Source organism: Xenopus laevis, chromosome 9_10S, assembly GCF_017654675.1.
Source record: "Xenopus laevis strain J_2021 chromosome 9_10S, Xenopus_laevis_v10.1, whole genome shotgun sequence".
Classification (NCBI taxonomy): domain Eukaryota; kingdom Metazoa; phylum Chordata; class Amphibia; order Anura; family Pipidae; genus Xenopus; species Xenopus laevis.
The window spans coordinates 6,825,397-6,852,902 of record NC_054388.1 but is presented as its reverse complement, the minus strand read 5'-3'; the positions used below and the strand labels follow the sequence as shown (position 1 = coordinate 6,852,902).

At 44.2% G+C, this 27,506-nt stretch overlaps 2 protein-coding genes across 5 annotated transcripts; one reads left to right on the top strand and one right to left on the bottom strand.

Moving 5' to 3' along the window:
• The first annotated feature begins 1,201 nt into the window (after positions 1–1,201).
• On the top strand, positions 1,202–12,077 carry psmc5.S (proteasome 26S subunit, ATPase 5 S homeolog). 2 transcript variants are annotated; one of them, NM_001088166.1, is given in 15 exon segments: positions 1,341–1,358; positions 3,018–3,089; positions 3,217–3,286; positions 4,437–4,534; positions 4,617–4,673; positions 4,781–5,011; positions 6,783–6,909; positions 7,624–7,814; positions 7,903–8,001; positions 8,142–8,252; positions 9,608–9,694; positions 11,385–11,592; positions 11,595–11,609; positions 11,612–11,655; positions 11,688–11,913. In NM_001088166.1, coding segments are annotated over 14 exon segments (1,389 nt in total). In that variant the 5' UTR covers positions 1,341–1,349; the 3' UTR covers positions 11,626–11,655; positions 11,688–11,913.
• Positions 12,078–12,099: 22 nt separating this feature from the next.
• Positions 12,100–26,784, bottom strand: smarcd3.S (SWI/SNF related, matrix associated, actin dependent regulator of chromatin, subfamily d, member 3 S homeolog). 3 transcript variants are annotated; one of them, XM_041577874.1, is made up of 14 exons: positions 26,560–26,784; positions 25,123–25,264; positions 19,618–19,802; positions 19,471–19,513; positions 19,236–19,358; positions 18,664–18,783; positions 17,729–17,824; positions 17,602–17,643; positions 17,231–17,392; positions 16,831–16,928; positions 16,609–16,744; positions 16,357–16,479; positions 14,650–14,751; positions 14,128–14,559 (listed from the first exon to the last, which is right to left on the bottom strand). In XM_041577874.1, exons 2-14 carry the CDS (start codon positions 25,222–25,224, stop codon positions 14,506–14,508), a joined length of 1,386 nt encoding a protein of 461 aa, XP_041433808.1. In that variant the 5' UTR covers positions 25,225–25,264; positions 26,560–26,784; the 3' UTR covers positions 14,128–14,505.
• Positions 26,785–27,506: the final 722 nt, after the last annotated feature.

Sequence of the window (27,506 nt, the reverse complement as noted above, 5' to 3'; positions counted from 1 at the left end):
AATAGGGAATAAAGATAAATATATAGGAAGGTCAGTGATCCCAATGTTATTAATAGGGAATAAAGATAAATATATAGGAAGGTCAGTGATCCCAATGTTATTAATAGGGAATAAAGATAAATATATAGGAAGGTCAGTGATCCCAATGTTATTAATAGGGAATAAAGATAAATATATAGGAAGGTCAGTGATCCCAATGTTATTAATAGGGAATAAAGATAAATATATAGGAAGGTCAGTGATCCCAATGTTATTAATAGGGAATAAAGATAAATATATAGGAAGGTCAGTGATCCCAATGTTATTAATAGGGAATAAAGATAAATATATAGGAAGGTCAGTGATCCCAATGTTATTAATAGGGAATAAAGATAAATATATAGGAAGGTCAGTGATCCCAATGTTATTAATAGGGAATAAAGATAAATATATAGGAAGGTCAGTGATCCCAATATTATTAATAGGGAATAAAGATAAATATATAGGAAGGTCAGTGATCCCAATGTTATTAATAGGGAATAAAGATAAATATATAGGAAGGTCAGTGATCCCAATGTTATTAATAGGGAATAAAGATAAATATATAGGAAGGCCAGTGATCCCAATGTTATTAATAGGGAATAAAGATAAATATATAGGAAGGTCAGTGATCCCAATGTTATTAATAGGGAATAAAGATAAATATATAGGAAGGTCAGTGATCCCAATGTTATTAATAGGGAATAAAGATAAATATATAGGAAGGTCAGTGATCCCAATGTTATTAATAGGGAATAAAGATAAATATATAGGAAGGTCAGTGATCCCAATGTTATTAATAGGGAATAAAGATAAATATATAGGAAGGTCAGTATTTTTTTAGTGTTAATTGTCAGAAGTGACTGTTATAGGCCTGGGATGGAAAGGGCAGACTGTGGAATAGAGACTCAAGTTCAGGAGGGAAAAGCCCCAGAGGTTTATGGCTCAGACTTAATGAAATTCATATATCACACACTGACACTTATAAGGAAAATATTTTCCAAAACTCGATTTTTTTCAAAATAGTTTTTACTCAAGGAAGAGACATTTCTTTTCATGAATTGTCAAGAAATGACCCCTAGGGGAATATCAGGGAAAATATAATGGATGTCACAGGATTTTCTGTTTTAGTTGAACGCGGAAGTGCCCAGTAAACACTCCGGAAGTCAGAGGCGCAGCCTGTGAGACAATAGGGAGTTCCCTGACAGGCTGCAACAAGTTGGCTACGTCACTTCCGCAATCTGCGAGTGGCTTCGGGTCGCTTCCGGTCCTGAGTCACGGTGAAGCGAAGAATGGCTCCGCCGGCAGAATACAAAGCGGCTGCGGACGGGATGGAGCAGGTACCGGGGACATAATATAACTGGGTGTATGGGACTCGTGAGTGACACGACTCTCCTGTGTGTGCGGCAGTTTCTATCCAGTCCTGTGTGGCCATATCTGCCGGCTGTGCGGGAATCTGAGCTGACAAACTGCTCTCCCGTAATCTCTCCCTGTACAGCCCTCGCCTTCTGTTCTACTTCATCCTCCCAGTCTGTCCTTTACCTGTGTGTCTGTGTATTTATTTATATTTCTATATAACATGTGGCCAAGGCTGCTTTTAGTTATACTCCCCCCATATGCATCACAGCCCCCCTCCCCATCATGTCTGGGGACCCCCCTTTTCCTCCCATCATGTCTGGGGACCCCCCTTTCCTCCCATCATGTCTGGGGACCCCCCTTTCCTCCCCATCATGTCTGGGGACCCCCCTTTCCTCCCATCATGTCTTCGGACCCCCCTTTTCCTCCCCATCATGTCTGGGGACCCCCTTTCCTCCCCATCATGTCTGGGGACCCCCCTTTTCCCTCCCATCATGTCTGGGGACCCCCCTTCCTCCATCATGTCTTGGGGGACCCCCTTTCCTCCCCATCATGTCTGGGGGACCCCCCTTTCCTCCCATCATGTCTTCGGACCCCCTTTTCCTCCCCATCATGTCTGGGGACGGCCCCCTTTCCTCCCCATCATGTCTGGGGACCCCCCTTTCCTCCCCATCATGTCTGGGGACCCCCCTTTTCCCTCCCATCATTCTTCGGGACCCCCCTTTTCCTCCCCATCATGTCTTCGGGACCCCCCTTTCCTCCCCATCATGTCTGGGGACCCCCCTTTCCTCCCCATCATGTCTGGGGACCCCCCTTTCCTCCCCATCATGTCTGGGGACCCCCTTTCCTCCCATCATGTCTTCGGACCCCCCTTTTCCTCCCCATCATGTCTGGGGACCCCCCTTTTCCTCCCCATCATGTCTGGGACCCCCCTTTTCCTCCCCATCATGTCTGGGGACCCCCCTTTTCCTCCCATCATGTCTGGGGACCCCCCTTTCCTCCCCATCATGTCTGGGGACCCCCCCTTTCCTCCCCATCATGTCTGGGGACCCCCGTTTCCTCTCCATCATGTCTGGGGACCCCCCTTTCCTCCCATCATGTCTTCGGACCCCCCTTTCCTCCCATCATGTCTGGGGACCCCCCTTTCCTCCCCATCATGTCTGGGGACCCCCCTTTCCTCCCCATCATGTCTGGGGACCCCCCTTTCCTCCCCATCATGTCTGGGGACCCCCCTTTCCTCTCTATCATGTCTGGGGACCCCCCTTTCCTCTCTATCATGTCTGGGGACCCCCTTTCCTCTCTATCATGTCTGGGACCCCCCTTTCCTCTCTATCATGTCTGGGGACCCCCCTTTCCTCCCCATCATGTCTGGGGACCCCCCTTTCCTCCCCATCATGTCTGGGGACCCCCCTTTTCCTCCCCATCATGTCACTTGACCTCTCATATATTTACAGTATTTACGTTCCTGCCTGTATTACAATAAAGCTGCTCGTTGTGTATTTATAGTATTACAATAAAGCTGCAGTTGTACAAGTGACTGTGTATGTCCCAGTGTATATTCGCTAGTGACTATTGCCCAGTGATCACTGTCTGTACCTCAGTCTGTAACTAGATGTGACCACACGTTGCTGTTTTCTGCACAGATGGAGATGGACGAGTCCCGTGGAGGAACTGGTCTGCGTCAGTATTACTTATCCAAGATTGAAGACCTGCAGGTACTTTTTATATCCACCATCTATACTGTATGTGCTTGTGTGCAGCTTTATGTACCCAGCAGTGATATTGCTTTATTTATCACACTCACCTCCAGTTATTCACAGCCGTCTTCTCTTTTGTCCCCAGCTCGTTGTCAATGATAAGAGTCAGAATCTGAGGCGCCTGCAAGCGCAGAGGAATGAACTGAACGCTAAAGGTATTGGCTCGGCTGAGTTGCTAATCAGACTCTGACCCTCATAGATTGGGACATTGAAGCAGTGACATACGGTGGTACTTGACCGTGTTTGAACCTTCTCGATATTTCTGCATGTATACGACCTAAATGGGTTTTTTGTCAGTCCTAAAACTGAACGAGAACCCAGTTTAACAAATGAGTAAAAATGTTATTCTTTTTCTCATCTATTTATTGAGGAAAATGATCCGATGTTCCATAATTCTATGCGGGGGACCCAGTCTAGGGCTCTCTGTTCCTTTAAAGGGGAAATTATAGAGTCGTGTGTTTCGGTCAATGGGATAATAATCAGATCTAAGTGTGGGAGGTTTTGCTTTAAAGGAGAAGGAAAGCTACAGAAGCAGTTTATTGCCACTAGATTAACTACAATAGTGCAAGCTATATTTATTGTGCAGAAAGCTTTACCATACCCCAGTAAACACCTTTTTGTTTAGGATAGCAGCTGCCGTATTAGCTTGGTGTGACCTCACTTCTTGCCTGAGTCCCTCCCTGCTCACTCATCGCTCTGGGCTCAGATTACAGCAGAGAAGGGAGGAGAGAGGAGCAAACTGAGCATGCTCAAGCCCTAGCCCTGGAGGCTTAAGCTGAAAACAAGAAGTCTGATACAGAAGCCCATGAGTACACAATAGAAGGAAAGAAATGTGCTGTTTCTTTTGACAGAGGACTCAGCAGCATTACTTTGAGGGGTTACTGGTGTATTTATATAGACCTTTCTGATAAAGCTTACTTAATTTTAGCCTTTCCTTCTCCTTTAAGCTGTTCTGTTACAATAAGTGGGCTAACATTCTTCCAAGCCGATATGCAGAACTGAGAAACCGTTACATTCAGTTGCTGCTATTACTGCCCAAGGGGTGCACACAAATATATAAATGTGGATCATTTTCCTGAATAAATACGTAAACAAACAAGATAGTTTTGTCTCGTTCATTTAATCGGGTTCTCGTGATCTAGTTTTAGCTATGGCAAGACAAACGGATAATGCTTGGGGTCCTGTTTATGCAGAAACTTGACTATTCAAAAGGGTGCACAAACTTTCAGTCGCCACAGTATAGCACTTTGATTAATTCATGTTATCGTGCAATGGTCTGGGCTCACATGAGAATTGTCTACTTAGTGCGGCTACTGAGAGAGGAGCTGCAGCTGCTTCAAGAGCAGGGATCCTACGTAGGAGAAGTGGTCAGAGCTATGGACAAGAAGAAAGTGTTGGTCAAGGTGAGCAGAATTAACACTCCCAATTTGTCGGTTACTAGATAGAAATAGAAATCAGGTGACCAAAAATTTCTCTTCTTTTTAGGTTCACCCGGAGGGGAAGTTTGTTGTGGATGTTGATAAGAATATTGACATCAATGATGTGAGTATTTTGAGTGTGCCATTACTTGTATATATGTGAATATTAAAGAGTAAGTGTTGGCTTTCTTTTGGTTTCTTTCTCTATTAAATACATCATTGTTCCTTTAGGTTACACCAAACTGTCGAGTTGCTTTGCGCAATGACAGTTACACACTACATAAAATTCTGCCCAACAAGGTGGACCCCTTAGTGTCTCTGATGATGGTGGAGAAAGTCCCAGACTCCACGTATGAGATGATCGGTGGCTTGGATAAACAAATCAAGGAGATCAAGGAGGTCATTGAACTGCCCGTGAAACACCCAGAGCTCTTTGAAGCATTGGGTATAGCACAGCCCAAGGTATGGAAATAACAACTTGATTGTATTCAAATGGGGGGACTGATATGGCACATGTGAGCCAAACAAAAATGCTGTAGGTGGAAACAGTCCATAAAATGAAGTGCTGCACATGTACAATTATTTGGAAATCTCTGCAAGGCCAAGGAATTTCGCTTAAAGGGGAACTTTTATGTGATATAAGCTTCATCAAACTAAAATAAGAAATTTTCAAAATACAACCAATTAAAAATTCTGCATTGTTTCTGAAATAATCAAGTTTATGTTCACTATCCCTCTCTCAGCATCTGTTTCTCTTCATTGTGTCTTCATGCAGCAGTTGGGTGTCAGATATTCATTGGCAATTAGATCCAAAATATCTTATAAGGGGGCTCCTTATAAGGGGCCCCCTTTCCTAGTAGATGTATTTATGTAGTTTACTCAAATAACTGATTCCAGTACAAACAAAATAACTGCCTTTTGCACAAATCCTGCATGTAGAGAGACATACTGTCTGGTGATTTTAATAGAGTGAGCTCTAATACATCTTCTAGGCAAAAGGAGCCCCCTATAAGATATATTGGATCGTTCATCTGACACCCAACTCCTGCATGAAGACAGAATAAAGAGAAACAGATGCTGAGAGAGGAATAGTGAAGATAAACTTGATTATTTCAGAAAGATGCAGAATTTTTAATTGTTGGTATTTAGAAATAGTCTTATTTCAGTATTCTGAAGCTTATATTAAATTCGCATTTCGCGATAGTTGCCCTTTAAGACTGCTATGCACATGGCCTTTGTGACTGCTACCCTACTGCCCCTGATATCACAGTGAGAGGCCAAGAAAGCTATCAGCCTTTATTATTGAACAAAACTGAGGGCAGGGCAATAAAAGTTGCACATTTTGCAACAAGTCTGGTCATTTACAGTAACCAATCAGATTATTGTTTGTACCAATAAAACAATCGCTTGTACTTGATACCAACTGAGATATAATTAATCCTTATTAGAGGCAAAATCAGCCTATTGGGTTTATTTAATGTTTACATGATTTTCTAGCAGACTTAAGGTATGAAGATCCAAATTACAGAAAGATCTGTTATCTGGAAAACCCCAGCATTCTGGATAACTGGTCCGATACCTGTAATGCCAAATGGTGCTACATTGCAGCCCAACCTACTGGCTGGAGCCTGTAGACATGCAGTAATGACGGCAACTATAAAACTTTAGCTACATAATTCTTAGTGTTCTCTCTGTAAAAGCTGCATTTAGCATTACCTTTATTCCTTAGCCAAAATCACGATTAGTAGGATGCAAATGTGCTCATTTTTTCCAGCTACTGCCACGTACAGACATCCAGTGTAGCACTAATAGGGTACGGAGGAATCTTTAATTAAATTGCTGGGTCCCATACCTTGTATGTTGAGGGCATGTTTACATATACGGCTAACAATACCGTATATACTCGAGTATAAGCCGTCCCGAGTATAAGCCGAGGTACCTAATTTTATCTCCAAAAACTGGGAAAGCTTATTGACTCGAGTATAAGCCTAGGGTGAGAAATACAGCAGCTTCTGGTAAGTTTCAATCAAAAAATTGTGGGTTTCTACTCCCATTGGAGGTGCCGGCGTCTCGTTTTTGGACGCCGGCGACCATTCTTGGACGCCGGCGACTATTTTTGCGCTTGACCCGAGTATAAGCCGAGGTAGAGTTTTTCAGCATATTTTGCAGGCTGAAAAACTCGTCTTATACTCGAGTATATACGGTAACTTAAAAAAACGTTTTCTTTCCTTAGGGTGTGTTGCTGTATGGACCTCCAGGTACTGGAAAGACACTTCTGGCTCGTGCTGTGGCCCATCACACAGACTGCACATTTATACGAGTGTCTGGCTCCGAACTGGTGCAGAAGTTCATCGGAGAGGGTGGGTACTATACATAGCCATGTTTTTTGTATCTATTAACAATTGTACAAACGTATAGAGTAGGGAGCACCTTCCATCGAGTAGAGAACCCACCTAGTTAATCTAATATAAGTAATACAAAAAATGATCTAGTTAATGCTGGAGTAACTCGCTTAACTGCCAAAGCGTGAATTTTATAGTGGATGCGTTAGGGGCACATTTATCAAGGGTTTTTTAAAACTCCTATGAACTCGAAATTCGGCAAATGGAAATTTATTAATGAAATCAAATGTTTGAAACTTCGATGAATAGAATCGACCGAAAACCTGAATCGAATTCGATGTCGGGAAGGCTGCAAACAGCTCAAAATTGGACCTCTCCCGTTGACTTAAACAGCAATTCTGCTGGTTTTACGCGGCGAATAGTCGAAATTCGAGTTCTTAAAGGCCCAGAGTATGAAAAATCTCGAAAATCAAATTCCAATTTGTTAAAATGCTCGAATTGAATTTGAATAACTCAATTTGACCCTTGATAATTCTGCCCCTTAGTGTCATGGCAAAAGGATGACTGGAAATAATAATGCAACACGTTATGAGTTGCCTGTTGATTTAGATCAGTGGATCACCAACGTTGGTCATAAATAATCCCCACCCATCTAATAATTTTATATTTGGGAACAAGGAAGGATAAAATCTTTTGTGCACAGATCAAGCTCTAACAGTGCCACTCATACAGGTGCTCGTATGGTGCGTGAACTCTTTGTTATGGCTCGGGAACATGCTCCCTCCATTATCTTTATGGACGAAATCGATTCGATTGGGTCGTCGCGGCTCGAGGGGGGCTCGGGAGGAGACAGCGAGGTCCAGCGCACAATGCTTGAGCTGCTTAATCAACTGGACGGATTTGAGGCAACAAAGAACATAAAGGTACAAGGAGAAATTTAACATGGCGGAGAGGGGTTAATGCTCCCGTCTTTCCATGGATCTGATTTTTGTAGCATATTGTCACCTTCAGGTAATCATGGCAACTAACAGAATTGATATATTGGACTCTGCTCTGCTGCGCCCAGGTCGCATTGACAGGAAGATTGAGTTCCCACCTCCTAATGAAGAGGTAATGCTCTTCTTCTCCTGCTTTCACTATATGTTCTGTGTTGGGACTTAAGATATTTTGCGACAAACTGCAATTGGTCTTCATATTTGTATTTTTGATTTACTTTATTCCCAAATCATTTGGATCTTTCAATCCCTCAGGCCCGTCTGGACATTTTGAAGATTCACTCAAGAAAAATGAACTTGACGCGTGGGATCAACCTGCGCAAAATAGCAGAACTGATGCCCGGGGCATCAGGGGCTGAAGTGAAGGTAAGACACGTTCAGTCTGGGGTTTGGAGGCCGGAAAGAAGAAAATACAGTCTGACAGCTGATTGGACGTACTCTGCAAGCACCAAGAACACTTGCTCAATAGGAGCTGCCCCACTACTATATATATATATATATCCTGAGGTTTTCCGGATAATGGATCTTTCTGTAATTTGGATTAAGTCTACTAGAAAATCATTTGAAGGGAAGTAAAGTCTAAAATAGAATAAGGCTAGAAATGCTGTATTTTGTATACTAAACATAAACATGAACTTACTGTACCACAAGCCTAATCAAACAAATGATTTATGCTTTCAAAGTTGGCCACAGGGGGTCACCATCTTGTAACTTTGTTATACATCTTTGCAAGACCAAGACTGTGCACATGCTCAGTGTGGTCTGGGCTGCTTAGGGATCGTCATAAATGATCAAAACTGCACAAGTCAAATAATATCTGCCAGAAGCCGATACAACAAGACTGATTAATAATCAGAATATACAGACTGCACTGGGTCCTGTGTTGTCATGTAATCTAATGTGGATTTTATAGTTTTTGTATTGTTTAATACAAACTTTCTCCAACTCTGCAGAACCAGTGGCTGCAGCAAAATAATCCTCCAAATAGAATCCCAGTTTATCTGTTTAAATCTGGCTCCATGATCTTTGTCCCTGCAGCTGGAGTTGGAAACAGTAAAGGGGAAGTAAAGGCAAAAATAAAATCCAATACAAATGTCTACACAGTCGCCGACTGCTCTACAGGGAAACAAACAAAGCTGCTTGAGTTCTGCATGGCTGGGAAGTAAGGCGGGGCTCCCCCTGCTGTTCATAAGTATGATTGTTTCCCTGCAGAGCAGTTAGGGACCGTCTGACAATTCCTATCCACAGCAGTAAATGAGAGGGACAATGTCACTGCATACAGTCAGGTTTCTTATAAAAACGGTACACGTTTTTTTGCCTTTACATGCCCTTTGAACATGAATTAAACCCAACAGGATTGTTTTCCCACCAATAAGGATTAATTATATCTTAGTTATTCCTTGCTTTGGATGTGATCGCTGTAATCCAGATGTGGGAATTTCTCTACAAAACACAATCTTTTGCCGCTTTAGTTCATGTACAACTGCAACTCTCCCATCTGCAGAGGCTCTTGCAGATAAAAACGTTGCTTTTAAAGGGGTTGTTCACCTTTTGGGATAACTTTTTGCATTTCCCTGCTGTTATTATTGATACGTCTGGTGCAAGTGTTTATCGCATCACCTCTGTCTGAAAGTATTTTTGTTGGACCCCTTTGCGACTTCTGCTTTAAATCATTTGTTACTTCTCTTGCCCATCAGATTTTATTGTATTTCTATGTGTAGGGGGTGTGCACAGAGGCGGGAATGTATGCTCTCCGTGAGAGGCGGGTTCACGTCACACAAGAGGACTTTGAAATGGCTGTAGCAAAGGTAAGATTCGCCAACTTACTGTCACGCTGGACTTCTTAGGACTCACCCGAGAAGCTGACACCCTGAGACCACTCCCACAGCAACAAGATAGAGCATTCCTACTTGTTTTTTTTAAAAATGTGCCAAAAGGAAGAATGCAGTCCAGACGGCCAATCCCCCTGTTAAATGACTAAAAAAAAAAAAAAAAACTATAAAAAGGGATTTTCTTTTTGTTTTGCTGAAATTTTAGAACTCCAGTTGGGTTCATATCAGTTTGGTTAGCTGAATCCAAAAAATGATGGATTTTGTGAATCCCTTTATTATGATTATTGCCCTTCCAAGATATTTAAGGATACATGTATTGTAAATATGCATTATGTTCCAATAGCGCCACCTGCTGGTCATTTTCCCACCAGTCTGACCATCAAGTAGTCAAGGAAGTGGCCAGGAGAAAGAAAGAGGCTGCTCTGATGTTCTTCTGCTTAGGAAAAATGTCAGAAAGGTCTCTAATTTTATTCTGAAGCAGAAGAACCTTTCTCACATCTTTCCTAATCAGAAGAACATCAGAGCAGCCTCTTTCTTTCTCCTGGCCACTTCCTTGACTACTTGGTGGTCAGACTGGTGGGAAACTGACCAGCAGGTGGCGCTGTTGTAACAAAATTCATTCATATTAACAGCACATGTATCCCTTAATATCTTGAAATTAAATTAGGGGGGTGCATGTCAAACAAGAGGACTTTAAAATGGCTGTAGCAAAGGTAACATTCGCCAACTAACTGTCACACTGGACCTCTCAGGACTCCCCAGAGAAGCCGACACCCTGAGACCACTCCCACAGCAATAAAATTGTTTTTTTTTTTTTTAAAAAAAAGTGCCAAAATGAAGACTGGAGTCCAGAAGGCCAACCCCCCCCCCCCCCCCCCCCCTGTTAAATGACTAAAAAAAAACCTATAAAAAGGGGATTTTCGTTATATTTTTGCTGACATTTTAGAAGTACAGTTGGGTTCAGATCAGTTCGGTAGTTAGCTGAATCCACAAAATGATGGATTTGGTGCATCCCTTTATTATGATTATTGCCCTCTAGCAAAACCGCTATTAGGCTCAGCTTATCTCTAGCTCAGTGATCCCCAACCAGTAGCTCCTGAGCAACATGTTCCTCACCAACCCCTTGGATGTTGCTCCCAGTGGCCTCAAACCAAGTGCTTATTTTTGAATTCCAGGCTTGGAGGCAAGTTTTAGTTGCGTAAAAACCAGGTTTCTGGCCAAACAGAGCCTCCTATAGGCTGCCAGTCTGCATAGAGCTACCAAATAGCCAATCACATCCTTTATTTGGCACCCAAGGGACTTTTTCATGTTTGTGTTGCTCCCCAACTCTTAACATTTGAATGTGGCTCACGGGTAATGGTTGGGGACCCCTGTTTTTGAGGATTCTCCCCATTGAGTTGCTTGAGGTCAGAGTTTAACATTAGGGATGTACCGAATCCACTATTTATTTTGATTTGGCCGACCCGCAAATTGTTCACCAAAGATTTAATATGCAAACTAGGGGTGGGAAGGGGAAAACTTTAACTTCCTAATTAAATGTCCCTAATTTGCATATGTAAATTAGGATTCGTTTCGGCCGGGCAGTAGGATTCAGCGGAATCAGAATCCTGGATTCGATGCATCCCTAGTTAAATGTGTGACGTATCTTTATTTTGTCTTTTACCAGGTGATGCAGAAGGACAGTGAGAAGAACATGTCCATTAAGAAGCTGTGGAAGTGATTTTTTTTGGTTCCCATCCTGTGTTCTACAGTTTGCTTCCAGCTGAAGATGTCAGTCTATTATATGGGAGCATGGCTCATTAAACCCACAAGATTCAACAGAAGAATCATCACCAACTCCTATCATCTACAGATCTTCAAGCCCACGGCTTTCCAGTAGTTTTGGCTAACGGGAATGCCACAACTAGGGATGCACCGAATCCATTAATTTGGATTCGGCCAAAACCCTGAATCCTTTGTGAAAGATGCAGCCGAATACCGAAATTGCACATGTAAATTGGAAGTGGAAAACATTTTTTTACTTCCTTGTTTTGTGACGTGATTTCCCGCCCGACCCTAATTTGCATATGCAAATTAGGGTTTGGCCTGGGAGAAGGATTCGACCGAATCTGAATCCTGCCGAAAAAACTAATCCTGGATTTGGCGCATCCCTAGTAATTTCCCTCCCCGCCCCTAATTTGCATATGCAGATTTGGTTCGGCCGAATCCTGAATTCAGTGCATCCCTAGCCACAACTCAATTATTCTAGGAGGCCACACCGTCTGTAGAAATTAGACGACTCCATTGGGCATTTAGTACGACGGGATTTTTTTGTTTTGTAACTGATGTGTATGTTATCTCGTAAAAAAAATAAATAAATACATTTAAAAAAAAAACCTCCGAACTTTAAAAAAAACTTTATTATTACACATTGAAACAGTTGTGCCAACAAAAACATTTAGTAATGAAGTACATTCAGCCCCAGCTCCCCAAGCTCTGTGTCTGTAAACAGCATAGGTATAATCATGGCTTGGGTAGGGACACCCAGAAAGATTGTTTTGAGATCCTTAAAGGATAAGTAAAACTTTAAAATACATGAATGTAAAACTGACTGTTCTAAGAAATTTTGCAATGTACATTCATGATTTGTTTTCTTTTAATTCCAAGATATTAAGGGATACATGTACTGTTAATATGAATGAATTGTTACAACAGCGCCACCTGCTGGTCAGTTTCCCACCAGTCTGACCACCAAGTAGTCAAGGAAGTTGTCAGGAGAAAGAAAGAGGCTGCTCTGATGTTTTTCTGCTTAGGAAAGATGTGAGAAAGGTTTCTAATTTTATTCCGAAGCAGAAGAACCTTTCTCACATCTTTCCTAAGCAGAAGAACATCAGAGCAGCCTCTTTCTTTCTCCTGACAACTTCCTTGACTACTTGGTGGTCAGACTGGTGGGAAACTGACCAGCAGGTGGCGCTGTTGTAACCAAATTCATTCATATTAACAGTACATGTATCCCTTAATATCTTCAAATTAAAAGATGAATATTGAATGTAAATTACAGAAGTGCTTAGAATAGGACTTTCATCAGTTTTACATTCACTTATTTTAAAGCTTTACTTATCCTTTAAAAAAAAGTAGTGGGTGACTTCAGGTGCTGCAGAACATAATTCCCAGCATCAGTATCAGATATGGGGTAGTTCAGCAAGTTGGCAATATCTGTACTACAATCTGCCAACAATAAATCTTAACAAGCGAATAGAAACTGTAGAACATCTACGACCCGCGTTCTTATCTGGGTTAAAGGACAAGTAAACACCAAACCAGTAAACGATTGAGTTGATTGGCCCAACCCATATATTTTTAAGTCCTGGACGTGGCAAATTGGCCGTTGTCTTCTGCGAAACCTTAGAAAAATACACTTTTAAAGATGAAGACCGTGCATATTTTCATTTACCGGTGTTACTTGCTCTTTTCAAAACCCCGAAAAGCACGATGATGTGAATTTGGTCCTATACTAAGTTTTCTGCATAGATAAAAAAAAAAGGAAAATTGCCCTGAGGAAACAAAAACATATGGCTATAGGCTGCAACCCGGCTGCCCCTTAAACACATTCACAGCAACCCCAGTTCCTGTCCCCAAAAACATTCCAGAATAGGAAACTGTTTAAAGGCTAAATGAGCAGCAAGCTCCTTAATGCTCTTCTCCGTCACAGAAGGCATGCTGCTGCTGATATTAACTAGTGCAAAGTCTCTTTAATAAAGGATAAGTAAACCTTAAAAATAAGTGAATGTAAAAATGATGAGTGTTATTCTAAGCACTTTTGTCATTTACATTAATTTATCTTTTTTAATTCTAAAATATTAAGAGATACATGTGCTGTTAATATGAATGAATTTTGTTACAACAGCGCCACCTGCTGGTCAGTTTCCCACCAGTCTGACCAGCAAGTAGTCAAGGAAGTTGTCAGGAGAAAGAAAGAGGCTGCTCTGATGTTCTTCTGCTTAGGAATAAAATTAGAAACCTTTCTCACATCTTTCCTAAGCAGAATAACATCAGAGCAGCCTCTTTCTTTCTCCTGACAACTTCCTTGACTACTTGCTGGTCAGACTGGTGGGAAACTGACCAGCAGGTGGCGCTGTTGGAACAAAATTCATTTATATTAACAGCACGTGTATCCTTCTATATCTTGGAATTAAAAGAAACAAAATAATGAATGTAAATTGCAAAAGTCCTTAGAGTAGCCCCGTCATCAGTTTTACATTCACTTATTTTTAAGGTTTACTTTAAATATATATATATCTCATGCACAGATATGAACCTATACACAGTTTCCTTTTGGCTGAAGCAGTTCCTTACCCCTCCTGGGCAGAAAAACAGCTAAGAAAGCCGTCACCCACCTCTGAAACATATAGTGCAAATAGTGTTTGCAAATAAACATGTTAACATAGAAGAACAAGAGAAGTCATGGCAGTAGTAACCTACATTCACATCTAAAGGTGATTGGCAAAGGGAGATTCCTGAGTTATCATCCAATAAAATGGCATGGAGCAAGGGGGTGGGGTATCAAAGCACGGGCAGCTTTGGCCCAATCCAAAGCTTGCCTTGCCCTTTAAGGGTCATGGATTATGATTGGAGGAAGGCTACAAGGGGGTGCAGCTTGTAACGGGGCAGTGATTTAAAACATAGGGAGTTGACTGGAATGTCGTACCTGAGAAATCACAACTTCCCTAAAGACTAAAGAATGATGGGAAGAAAAAAAAAAAAAGGACACAATGTGGAATGTACAGGTGATTGGTCCTGGCATAGGATTAGGTGAGACGGAGCCCCAAAACCTGCTCCAGTTCTTGCCGCCGTTGCTGCACCTGGAACATTACATTGAGCAGGTTAGTCTGATTGGATTGTACAGATGCCACAGTATTCTTGTACCCACAAGGGGTCAGCCAAGTACCCACCTTAAAGTAGATGTGTCTCCCCACAGCCTCCTGTGCCCATGGCTGCTGAAAGAACTCAGAGTTCCTCTCTTCTTCTGGATTGCCCAATGTGTCCGTCATGATCTATAAACAGAATGAGCTTGTCAGTCAGTTACTAGCCGCCAAGAGCAGAAAGTAGAGTCCAGCATCGGGTTGGGTTTTGGGCAAAAAGTCCCAGATTCCTTGGCCGTGCAGCTGTGTACCCAACAAAGATGCGGGCTTGATCCCTCCCACCCTTGTGGTTCTTCCAGTTTTTAAAGGGCATGTTAAGGCGAAAAAATTAAATCCAATTTTTACTTTCTTTATTAAAAAAGAAACCTATCTCCAATATACTTTAATTAAAAAAATCGACTGTTTTTATAAGAAACCTGACTGTATGGAGTGAAATTCTCCCTTCATTTACTGCTGTGGATAGGAATTGTCAGACGGTCCCTAACTGCTCTGCAGGGAAACAATCATACTTATGTACAGCAGGGGGAGCCCCCGCCTTACTTCCCAGCCATGCAGAACTCAAGCAGCTTTGTTTGTTTCCCTGTAGAGCAGTCGGCGACTGTGTAGAGATTTGTATTGGATTTTATTTTTGCCTTTACATCCCCTTTACTGTTTCCAACTCCAGCTGCAGGGACAAAGATCATGGAGCCAGATTTAAACAGATAAACTGGGATTCTATTTGGAGGATTATTTTGCTGCAGTCACTGGTTCTGCAGAGTTGGAGAATGTTTATATTAAACAATACAAAAACTATAAAATCTACATTAGATTACATGACAACACAGGAGCCAGTGCAGTCTGTATATTCTGATTATTAATCAGTCTTGCTGTATCGGCTTCTGGCAGATATTATTTGACTTGTGCTGTTTTGATCATTTATGACGATCCCTAAGCAGCCCAGACCACACTGAGCATGTGCACAGTCTTGGTCTTGCAAAGATGTATAACAAAGTTACAAGATGGTGACCCCCTGTGGCCAACTTTGAAAGCATAAATCATTTGTTTGATTAGGCTTGTGGTGCAGTAAGTTCATGTTTATGTTTAGTATACAAAATACAGCATTTCTAGCCTTATTCTATTTTACACTTTACTTCCTCTTTACATTTTTTTTGGGAAGATTCGGCACCGGAGTGACGTCATTTCCGGGTCCGCGTGTCCCCCGAGTTGGAAGGTTATTTGGTCTATTGCGGGTCGGGAAGCAGAAACATGCGGGTTCGGGTTTCAAAAAAAATGGACCCACAAAGGAGTCTAGCATAAAGGTGTTGCTATGTCCCTAGTGACAAGTCAAGTTACAGCAAATTCCTTAATCCCAAAAAAAATGTATAAAGTCTGCACTTTGCTATTAGTCTTGGGTGATAGAAGGGCAGTAATTGATGGTGTCCGTAGGGCACAATAACACTTGATGAGTTCTGGGGAACGGCACCCTTAGCAGCTCTTAGGTCATCATGGATACTCAGTAAAGGCAAAAGTCACGCGATTCCAACAGATGAGTAATATTTAACGGTAAGGGCAAATATCTGACATTTAATTTCTGGTTGTCCCATTAGGGTAGACACTGCATTTCTAATTGGCCTTTCCTTTTATAAAGGGCAACTGAAAAGGTCAAAACACTGAGCTTAATAATAACCCCTAATCTAGCCTATGTCTCTGCAGACGTTTGTAATAAACGCACAGACACAGAAATGAGGCACAAATCACCTTGAGGTCCCTGCTTTGGGATTTCAGCCAGTCCTGAATAAAATCTTGAGGGTCGTTGCTGAAGCTCAACATGAAATCTCTCTGCGTCTTCAGATGACTGATAGACTCGATGGTGTCATGGATCTAAAGAAAAAATATATATATATCAAAGCTGTGATCCATAGTGGCCCCCAAGGTAGACTAGAATTAGGCCAAGACAACATTGTCTTCTGCTGTAGGACAATAGTGTCAGGCAAACGCCTTCAAACATACCTTGGAATCCAGGTTAGCAATCTCCTGCTGGTTGGTGGTGGAAGCGAGAAAATTGCTCATCTGCCCCTTCAGAGGGTCATCGACCTCAACTTCTATATCGTAGCACGCCGTCTTCTTCTGGTCATTGGGGTCCACACTAATAGGAAAAGGAGATGGAATGTAGGAGAAACCCCCTCTCAATATCATAGTGTCCCTGAGGGTGGAGAAACGAGGAACTCTTACCTGATGGCATGATTAATTATGATGGGGTCCGGGTGCTGTAACAATCCCGCCAGCTTCATTGGAATGTCAGAGAACTTCATGCGCAGGCAGTTGAAAATCTGAGGCCAAAGAACATGGAGACATTACTGGCTGGGGAGCCCCAAGTAGAGGGTAAAGGGAAGCTTGGATGATCTTTGCTTTGTAATAAAAAGGGCAAAGTATATCCTGGTCTGGTGTTGCTTTAAAACAGCTGACCAATAGCTGACCAATAAACGCTACCTGCGGATTGGTCGTAAAGGGTTTCTAGACCCATAGAACACTGTTTAGATGAAGTCACGGCTGGAGGACAGTTACGGAAGCCACCAGGGGTATCTAATGGCAGTACATAACAGGCACAGAGGAATGTAGTGCCAAGCCCTACCTGTCTGAAGTAGCGGTTGCAGTTGATAAGCTCCTTCTCGTGGCTGTCCTGCAGTTTATTGGTCTTGATGTAGAGCCAGAGAGCCTGCATGATGTTGGCACGGGTCTGAGTGTGAACACCCAACAGGCGTGCAAGACGAGGGTCTAACTTATACTGCGGGGGCTGCAAACAAGAATAGAGTTTAAGAATTGGTAGAAAAGTCACTATTACACCCAATTGGGCAAGTCTGTGAACCAGCAGCCTCAAGTAGGAACTCTCATTGGCTGCCCATCAGCCAATATATGATCCAGCTCCCAGGCCAAGCTCATCACCTGGTGGTCTAACATCAAGAGCAAAGTGCATTTCACACTGACATCTCCAGGGCGCTTCACCTGAAAACCATCGGTCTCCTGCGTGGTTGCCATTCTGTGCCACTGAAAAGAAACAATGAGACATTAACCCCTGCACGTCCATGCCCGTCGCAGCCCAATGGCTTTCCACAATTTTGTTTCCTCTCACCTCCACCAGATGATTGTCCGGCCCGTACAGGTCTTTATCCAACTCAATAACCAGACTCTTGAAGAAGGAGGAGAACTTCCTCTTCTGTTTGCTGGGCTGTAAAATTCAAGAAGCCAATGGTCAGGAAATAACACCATTTAATATTTGTTCGCATTTCCCATCATGCACTCTCACACCTCTGCACTCTCATGCTAGCCTAGATCAGGATTCTGGATAAAAATGTTCTCAAAGTATGTAGGGAGTTGCTGGGAGTTGTCATTTTTATTGGGCTGTTTCCCAGACATAAGTGAGGGCCAACCAATACTCCCCTCATTGCTGACAAAACACTTCATGGTTGAGATTACTGAGAAGACAAATTCTTCATAAAGCAAACCCGAGGACCCATCAAGCAAACCCGTGGACCCATCAAGCAAACCAGAGACACCATCAAGCAAACCAGGGGACCCATCAAGCAAACCAGGGAACCCATCAAGCAAACCAGGGGACCCATCAAGCAAACCAGGGGACCCATCAAGCAAACCAGGGGACCCATCAAGCAAACCAGGGGACCCATCAAGCAAACCAGGGGACCCATCAAGCAAACCAGGGGACCCATCAAGCAAACCAGGGGACCCATCAAGCAAACCAGGGGACCCATCAAGCAAACCAGGGGACCCATCAAGCAAACCAGGGGACCCATCAAGCAAACCAGTGGACCCATCAAGCAAACCAGTGGACCCATCAAGCAAACCAGAGGAACCATCAAGCAAACCAGAGGAACCATCAAGCAAACCAGTGGACCCATCAAGCAAACCAGAGGAACCATCAAGCAAACCAGAGGAACTGTGCCTAGAAACCCCTACCCGATCAGCGCATTTATTGTAGGTAACACTAAATCTAACAGCAGCGGTGATCTGTTATACGATATACGATGCACAATGGCAGCTCAGACTCACGTCTTCCAGAAGCTTCCCTTCCACTCGGAGTTCCCAAGAGCTGATTCTTTCAGCCTCTTCCCCGTCGGGCTTGGCTGGAGTGAACGTGTTGGAGATGTAAATCCTTAGTTTGCGCTTTTGCTGCAAGTTACAGGACACATGAGCTTAGTATTTTTACACACTGCGTTAGAGATGGAGGAAATAAGCTAATGGCAGTTAAGGATATTTGGCCTCCACCCCTTGAGTCAAGCCACCTAGCGTTCCTGGGAGCTGTAGCTGAACAACTAGAATGCTGGAAAACCCTACTGTGCATATACAATTAGCAGGCAGAAATGTGTGGCTGGGGGTTATGCAACAAGAGTCTCACTAGGTCTAGTAACCCATAGCAACCAATCAGCTTGCAGCATTTACTGGCCACCTCTGCATCCATCTCTGTCCTGCTTTGTGACCTTCCAGTTTCATATGATTTACTTATTGTTCCATAAGTGTCCTGTATCTCTGTGCCTTTTCTTCACACCCAACACTTCTCCCCTGTCCTCCCTATTTATCAGCCTCCTCTGGGTCTCTATGCCTGTGCTGGTCGGTATAAATACCGTGAGGGGCTTCTTGATGGCCTCTTGAATCTCCATCCGCTTCCTAGCTATAGTCTGATCCAGCTTCCTCTCAAATGCCAAGAGGTCCATGTAGGCCTGAGACTCTGGCACCAGTTCACGGATCTAGACATGGAGAAAGAAGAGTAGGTGAATGAATCTGAGCTGGGAGAAAACACCTGGAAGTGGAGGTGCATAAGTACAAACCATACAAAAATAGAACTAGGTGGAAACCTACCCTCTGTGGCAAGATCTTGTCGGCCATCTTTCTTCGCTTAACTCTGCAAAAAACAATATATCACACACTGGATATATTCTACTCAATGAAGATGATACAGACTTGGATATTGTAGAAAGAAATCGTAATATTATTTCGACTACTCACCCCCTACGCTGGCTCGGCCCAGGGGAGTGTCCCAGTGGGGTGAGCAGCCTCTTCCTAAATGGCTCCATAATCATTGGATTCATGGCAGGTCTCATAGGAGAACCCCCACCATACAGAGGAAGCATGGGGGAGCCCATGTGCATGCCGGCCATTGGCATTCGGGAGCCTGGAAGCATACCTGGTCTCTGGAAAGAAACAAATTGAGGGAACGAATGTCAAGGGGAATAAGTAATCATATACAGGATTATAATGGAAATTAGCAGAAGGCTCCTTTCTCTAACTGCTCTTCATCCCAATCATATACAGCTAAACTGCCATAAATAGAAGTGCTATAGCTATGAATACATTTTGTTCAGACTGAAGGGAAGGCTGTATTATAACCATACTGTTCTAATCGCTCAAAATGGTATATAGGACAAGCTAAACATCTGTCTACACAGGGGTATATAATGGCTTCCCCCCACCACTGCCTTTCTTTAAAATTTACACAAAAAGAGTATTGTAAGAAAGTGACTGTAATCACAGTAGGGATAATAGTCTCTGGGAAGGGAGTGTGACTGTGGGATAGCAGGTATAGTAGGGAGAGATGGTGTCTATAGTAACAGTGGGATAATAGTCTCTGGGAAGGGATTGTGACTGTGGGATAGCAGGTATAGTAGGGAGAGATGGTGCCTATAGTAACAGTGGATAATAGTCTCTGGGAAGGGAGTGTAACTGTGGGATAGCAGGTATAGTAGGGAGAGATGGGCCTATAGTAACAGTGGATAATAGTCTCTGGGAAGGGAGTGTGACTGTGGGATAGCAGGTATAGTAGGGAGAGATGGTGTCTATAGTAACAGTGGATAATAGTCTCTGGGAAGGGAGTGTGACTGTGGGATAGCAGGTATAGTAGGGAGAGATGGTGCCTATAGTAACAGTGGATAATAGTCTCTGGGAAGGGAGTGTGACTGTGGGATAGCAGGTATAGTAGGGAGAGATGGTGTCTATAGTAACAGTGGATAATAGTCTCTGGGAAGGGAGTGTGACTGTGGGATAGCAGGTATAGTAGGGAGAGATGGTGTCTATAGTAACAGTGGATAATAGTCTCTGGGAAGGGAGTGTGACTGTGAGATAGCAGGTATAGTAGGGAGAGATGGTGCCTATAGTAACAGTGGATAATAGTCTCTGGGAAGGGAGTGTGACTGTGGGATAGCAGGTATAGTAGGGAGAGATGTGTCTATAGTAACAGTGGATAATAGTCTCTGGGAAGGGAGTGTGACTGTGGGATAGCAGGTATAGTAGGGAGAGATGGTGTCTATAGTAACAGTGGATAATAGTCTCTGGGAAGGGAGTGTGACTGTGGGATAGCAGGTATAGTAGGGAGAGATGGTGGCTATAGTAACAGTGGGATAATAGTCTCTGGGAAGGGAGTGTGACTGTGGGATTGCAGGTATAGTAGGGAGAGATGGTGCCTATAGTAACAGTGGATAATATTCTCTGGGAAGGGAGTGTGACTGTGGGATAGCAGTTATAGTAGGGAGAGATGGTGTCTATAGTAACAGTGGATAATAGTCTCTGGGAAGGGAGTGTGACTGTGGAATAGCAGGTATAGTAGGGAGAGATGGTGTCTATAGTAACAGTGGATAATAGTCTCTGGGAAGGGAGTGTGACTGTGGGATAGCAGGTATAGTAGGGAGAGATGGTGTCTATAGTAACAGTGGATAATAGTCTCTGGGAAGGGAGTGTGACTGTGGGATAGCAGGTATAGTAGGGAGAGATGGTGCCTATAGTAACAGTGGATAATAGTCTCTGGGAAGGGAGTGTGACTGTGGGATAGCAGGTATAGTAGGGAGAGATGGTGTCTATAGTAACAGTGGATAATAGTCTCTGGGAAGGGAGTGTGACTGTGGGATAGCAGGTATAGTAAGGAGAGATGGTGCCTATAGTAACAGTGGATAATAGTCTCTGGGAAGGGAGTGTGACTGTGGGATAGCAGGTATAGTAGGGAGAGATGGTGTCTATAGTAACAGTGGATAATAGTCTCTGGGAAGGGAGTGTGACTGTGGGATAGCAGGTATAGTAGGAGAGATGGTGTCTATAGTAACAGTGGATAATAGTCTCTGGGAAGGGAGTGTGACTATGGGATAGCAGGTATAGTAGGAGAGATGGTGTCTATAGTAACAGTGGATAATAGTCTCTGGGAAGGGAGTGTGACTGTGGGATAGCAGGTATAGTAGGGAGAGATGGTGCCTATAGTAACAGTGGATAATAGTCTGGGAAGGGATTAGTGATGTGGGATAGCAGGTATAGTGATTTAACCAGGGGAATAAGGATAAGGTGTCTCAGTCGTTGGCACCAGCAATAAGTCTGTGCCCTTCTCCCTCGGGAGTGAGTAACAGCGCTGTGGCACCACTTGCCCTTGTATAGCAGCAATTCTATTCTCCTGGAAACCCGATCTATAGAAATGGGTATTATATCCCGATTGTAAAATGAATCAACACTGTATTATTCAGTGGGTTCATAGCCAGTTGGCAGTCACCTCAATAGGATTAAATTGCCAGTTGGGCATTGACCAAGCAGATACAATGAATTCTTGAGCATATGGAGACTGAACCTTTACCCAGGCACAATTTCATTTATTTCTAGCCCTTTGGATTACCGGGTTGTTGTAGTTTAAAGCAGATTCTGTACATGTGCCCACTGGGGCATGATTTGCTAAGCGGTGTCAAATCTCTCCACTTTACACATCCTACAGGCGCTGTTTGTACAGAGATTTCCCATACACCTCCCCCTGCACCTTTTTCTGCTTATTTACCCTGTCTCGTATCCCCTCCACTTCTCCCACCCCCTCCAGGTGTGCCGTGTTACTACCTGCCCTAGCCTGAAAGACCAGTTTCCTCCTCTGAGCCGGAGCGGTGCATGCTGGGAAATGGCAGTTACACCAATTTTACTAATGTGGGTGGGAGTGCTGCCGAGCATGACTGCAAACACACAAGCCCGCTCTATCCACAGAAAGAGAAACTGACATTTTGGTATCTTCATACTCCAGCAACTCCGTCCTGCCCCGTCCCACCCAAACTGTCATTTGAGCAGCCCGAAGTGGGTCACAGGGGTCAGAAGAGAAAGTTGAACAGGGGCCAGACACTGTATGCTTATAAAAAAAACCCTTTCTATTGTCTGCACTGTTGGTTGCGACTCCTGAAACAATGTAGCAGAAGCTAGCTGACCAACGGGACAGGGAAATACTATTCTGTGCCTGGAATAACCTGCCGTTGGGTCCTTTTTAATCCCCGCTGCAGGGAGCCGTGCAGATTGTGGTTTGGCAGCGACAGCAGTAAACAGAGCGAGATAAATGCGGGAGGCTGAAAGAGTAAAGGCAGGAAAAGAAAAACAACAGAAAAAGCGAGGGAGGAAGGAAACGTAGGGAAGTCTGAATGTAAGAAGTAGCACCATCAGCAAGAACATCAAACAGGTCAAACAGACACCCAACAGGTCAGATCTTTGCCTGCACCCCGACACTTGGAGCCTTTCCAAAATGTCAGTGATGATAGGGTGGCGGGATACTTCAGCCGCGTAAAGTGACAGTTTTGCAGCCACGAGGCAAAGGCCTGAGATGAACGATTTCCTGGTTTAACTGGCAGTTGCTGGCAGCTACAATGGTCAGACATTAACCATCTCGACGGATCAGCAAGCACAGTGTATATTATAGATAGCCTTAACGACAGGGCACTCGTTATTCCTCATTAATAGGTCACTTTGGATTAAAAGGCTGAGAAGACCTGGCCAATCACAAACGCCATCTCATTTGACATTAGTAGTAGAGGTCAGTAAGGGCATGTACCTACAGGATTTGGTACCCACAGTTCAACTGTGGTGAGTTTCAGAGAACAATGGAGTCTGACAAAGGGGCTTGTTGATTGGAGGATACCCACAGCATTCAATGGCTGGGTAAATGACCATGAACTTTAATGGAGCACACAACATGGACAGGCCTTGGAGCACATCTACAAGTGGTGACCTTTACTAGAACACACCATATCTACCAGTACTGAACTACACTGGAAGGAATCACATCTATCAGCTGTGAACTATACTGGAGCAAACTATACCAAGATGCACCACATCTACCAGCGAGCAAAACTAGTACACACCACATCTACCAGTGGTGAAATATACTAGGATGCACCACCTATTTCCAGTCTCAGACTGGGATACCATGGGCCCACCCGAAAGCCTTAGACCAGGGGCCCACCCGAAAGCCTTAGACCAGGGGCCCACCCGAAAGCCTTAGACCAGGGGCCCACCCGAAAGCCTTAGACCAGGGGCCCACCCGAAAGCCTTAGACCAGGGGCCCACCCGAAAGCCTTAGACCAGGGGCCCACCCGAAAGCCTTAGACCAGGGGCCCACCCGAAAGCCTTAGACCAGGGGCCCACCCGAAAGCCTTAGACCAGGGGCCCACCCGAAAGCCTTAGACCAGGGGCCCACCCGAAAGCCTTAGACCAGGGGCCCACCCGAAAGCCTTAGACCAGGGGCCCACCCGAAAGCCTTAGACCAGGGGCCCACCCGAAAGCCTTAGACCAGGGGCCCACCCGAAAGCCTTAGACCAGGGGCCCACCCGAAAGCCTTAGACCAGGGGCCCACCCGAAAGCCTTAGACCAGGGGCCCACCCGAAAGCCTTAGACCAGGGGCCCACCCGAACACCTTAGACCAGGGGCCCACCCGAACACCTTAGAGCAGAGGTCCACCCGAAAACCTTAGACCAGGGGCCCACCCGAAAACCTTAGACCAGGGGCCCACTCTCAGTACTATTATTCTTCTCCTCACTCAACTTCTAGTCTCTTTTCTTTACATATTATAATCTATTATTTCATATAGCCTCTTTGTTTTCAAAGAAATAGGGAATGGCCATGAAATAGGCCAAATAAGGGCCCACTGACACCGGGGCCTACCGAGAGTTTCCCTGGTATCCCGATGGTCCAGACCAACACTGTGTATATCAGTGGTGATCTATACTAGAATATAGTTTACTTACAGGCAGCAACCTCTACTGGAATTATACAAGAACACACCACACTGTCAGGCACTAAGCCCTACTGGATTGTACCACACTGTCTGGTGTTAATCTGGACTTGAGCATACCACATTCATAGGCAGTGAACTCTACCAGAATGGACCATACCAACTGCGGTCAACTATACCAACATGTACGACCTTGATTGGCTGCTCCTAGAATGGACCATACCAACTGCGGTCACCTATACCAACATGTACAACCTTGATCGGCTGCTCCTAGAATGGACCATACCATCTGATGGTGACCTGTACAAACATGTACGACTTTGAAAAACAATGAGATATTCCAGAATACACTGAACGGACAGTGAAAAGTGACTTTAATGACTTTTGCGTGCAAAAAAATTAGTACTAGAATTAGAACCAATGAAAAGCTCTAAAAGTGACGTAGAGGTGCATCTGGCACAGGGGAACATAGAGATACAAACGCACAATCGCCTGCCATTGGTTACCTGGTAAGGGCCCATGGGGGTCCTGTAGGCTCCAGGGTTTGGTCCCCGCATCATGTTCATTGGGCTCCCAACTGGAAGAGGCAATCCCCCCCGAGACGTCATGGAGTGTTACAGATCACTTGTGTGTGCGGCTCAAGGAATGCTGTGTGTATACAAAGGCACAGATATACGGAGTGTGAGCAGACTCCTTATTATACAGTGTAACCTGAGCTGTGCAGCCTTGTGCTATGATTGAGGGCTGCATTGTGTAGCCTTGCACTATTGTGTGTTGTTTAGTTGTGTAGCCTCGTACTGTGTGTTGTTTAGTTGTGTAGCCTTGTACTGTGAGTTGTTTAGTTGTGTAGCCTTGTACTGTGTGTTGTTTAGTTGTGTAGCCTTGTACTATTGTATTGTTTAGTTGTGTAGCCTCGTACTGTGTGTTGTTTAGTTGTGTAGCCTTGCACTATTGTATTATTTAGTTGTGTAGCCTCGTACTGTGTGTTGTTTAGTTGTGTAGCCTTGCACTATTGTATTGTTTAGTTGTGTAGCCTTGTACTGTGAGTTGTTTAGTTGTGTAGCCTTGTACTGTGAGTTGTTTAGTTGTGTAGCCTTGCACTATTGTATTATTTAGTTGTGTAGCCTCGTACTGTGTGTTGTTTAGTTGTGTAGCCTTGCACTATTGTATTGTTTAGTTGTGTAGCCTTGTACTGTGAGTTGTTTAGTTGTGTAGCCTTGTACTGTGAGTTGTTTAGTTGTGTAGCCTTGCACTATTGTATTATTTAGTTGTGTAGCCTCGTACTGTGTGTTGTTTAGTTGTGTAGCCTTGTACTGTGAGTTGTTTAGTTGTGTAGCCTTGCACTATTGTATTATTTAGTTGTGTAGCCTCGTACTGTGTGTGGTTTAGTTGTGTAGCCTTGTACTGTGTGTTGTTTAGTTGTGTAGCCTTGTACTATTGTATTGTTTAGTTGTGTAGCCTTGTACTGTGTGTTGTTTAGTTGTGTAGCCTTGTACTATTGTATTGTTTAGTTGTGTAGCCTTGTACTGTGTGTTGTTTAGTTGTGTAGCCTTGTACTATTGTATTGTTTAGTTGTGTAGCCTTGTACTGTGAGTTGTTTAGTTGTGTAGCCTTGCACTATTGTATTGTTTAGTTGTGTAGCCTTGTACTGTGAGTTGTTTAGTTGTGTAGCCTTGCACTATTGTATTGTTTAGTTGTGTAGCCTTGTTGCACTGTGTATGTGTGAGCTGTACAGGCTCCAGTATGAGAGTATATAAATGAGAGGAGGATATAAATGAGAGTATATAATACAGGAGGATATAAATGAGAGTATACAATACAGGAGGATATAAATGTATAAATATACAGTATATTTAACACACAAGTCTATAAAACAATTGCGCTGCTCCGCGTGTCCCTGGCGCTAAACTCCAGCACAAAAGCCTCAGCCCGGCGCTACTGACCCGATTATTCCCCGTGTAACTGAGTCGCTGCAGCCGCTGCTCCCAGAGCTCAATCCCCGGGTCTCAAACCGAGCTCAGCCGACTCTCCCCTTCCTGCTGCTCTCGGGCGGCTCATAGGAAGTTATTGGAAGGTTTTTCTGTTGGTGTCATCACTTCCACTGAGCTGTTTTGTAACAAACCTCCTTTTCTCATCTCTGCCCTCCCGCTGACTCCTCCTCCCGGGTCTCCCCTCCCTCCGCTTCTCTTCCCTCCTCCTCCCCCGTCAACTGACACTTTCTCTTTCGTCTCTGGCAGCTCTGCTCTACCCGCCCCTCTTACCTCTACCCGCCCCTCTTACCTCTACCCGCCCTCTCCTACCTCTACCCGCCCCTCTTACCTGTATCCACCCCTACCTGTGCCCTCCCTAATTCTCTCTGCCTCTTTTTGCCAACTGCCACTCCCACCCTCCCCTATCTGCTCCTGTCCTTGCCTACCTGTGCCCATCCCCTCCCTGCCCTCCTCCAGCCCACTCCTCTATCTCATTACTGCCTCTCTGCCAACCTACTCTGCCAGCCCTGTCTTTCCAGCCCACCCACTTTGCATTCACTTTGTTACAACTGTGCACTGTGTCTGTTTAGCAGCCGCCTCCTATCTGTGCCCGTACTCTCTGCGCTTCTTATCTATGCCAACATTCAGTGTACACCCTGTGCTATTTATCTCCATCCTCAGCCTGTCCTTCTCTGCCCCCTCCTACCTGTGCCCACACTGCCTGCCCTTTCCTACCTGTGCCCACCTTTTCTCCCTGCCCTTTCCTACCTGTGCCCACCTTTTCTCCCTGCCCTTTCCTACCTGTGCCCACCTTTTCTCCCTGCCCTTTCCTACCTGTGCCCACCTTTTCTACCTGCCCCCTCCTACCTGTGCCCATCATCTGTGTCTTCCCTTTCTTCCCACTCAAACCCACAGTCTCT

What these genes read in the sequence shown, in the direction of transcription:
- smarcd3.S (XM_041577873.1), bottom strand. Translation starts at nt 25,224, where the DNA reads ATGACGTCTCGGGGGGGATTGCCTCTTCCAGTTGGGAGCCCAATGAAC. An exon ending in GCAACCGCTACTTCAGACAG is followed by an intron (nt 16,929 to 17,230) that starts GTAGGGCTTGGC and finishes CTTTGGCCTCAG; the next exon opens with ATTTTCAACTGCCTGCGCAT. An exon ending in TTGCTAACCTGGATTCCAAG is followed by an intron (nt 16,480 to 16,608) that starts GTATGTTTGAAG and finishes TTTTTTCTTTAG; the next exon opens with ATCCATGACACCATCGAGTC.
- psmc5.S (XM_018237319.2), top strand. Translation starts at nt 1,311, where the DNA reads ATGGCTCCGCCGGCAGAATACAAAGCGGCTGCGGACGGGATGGAGCAG. An exon ending in CCAAGATTGAAGACCTGCAG is followed by an intron (nt 3,090 to 3,216) that starts GTACTTTTTATA and finishes TTTTGTCCCCAG; the next exon opens with CTCGTTGTCAATGATAAGAG. An exon ending in TGGGTATAGCACAGCCCAAG is followed by an intron (nt 5,012 to 6,782) that starts GTATGGAAATAA and finishes TTCTTTCCTTAG; the next exon opens with GGTGTGTTGCTGTATGGACC.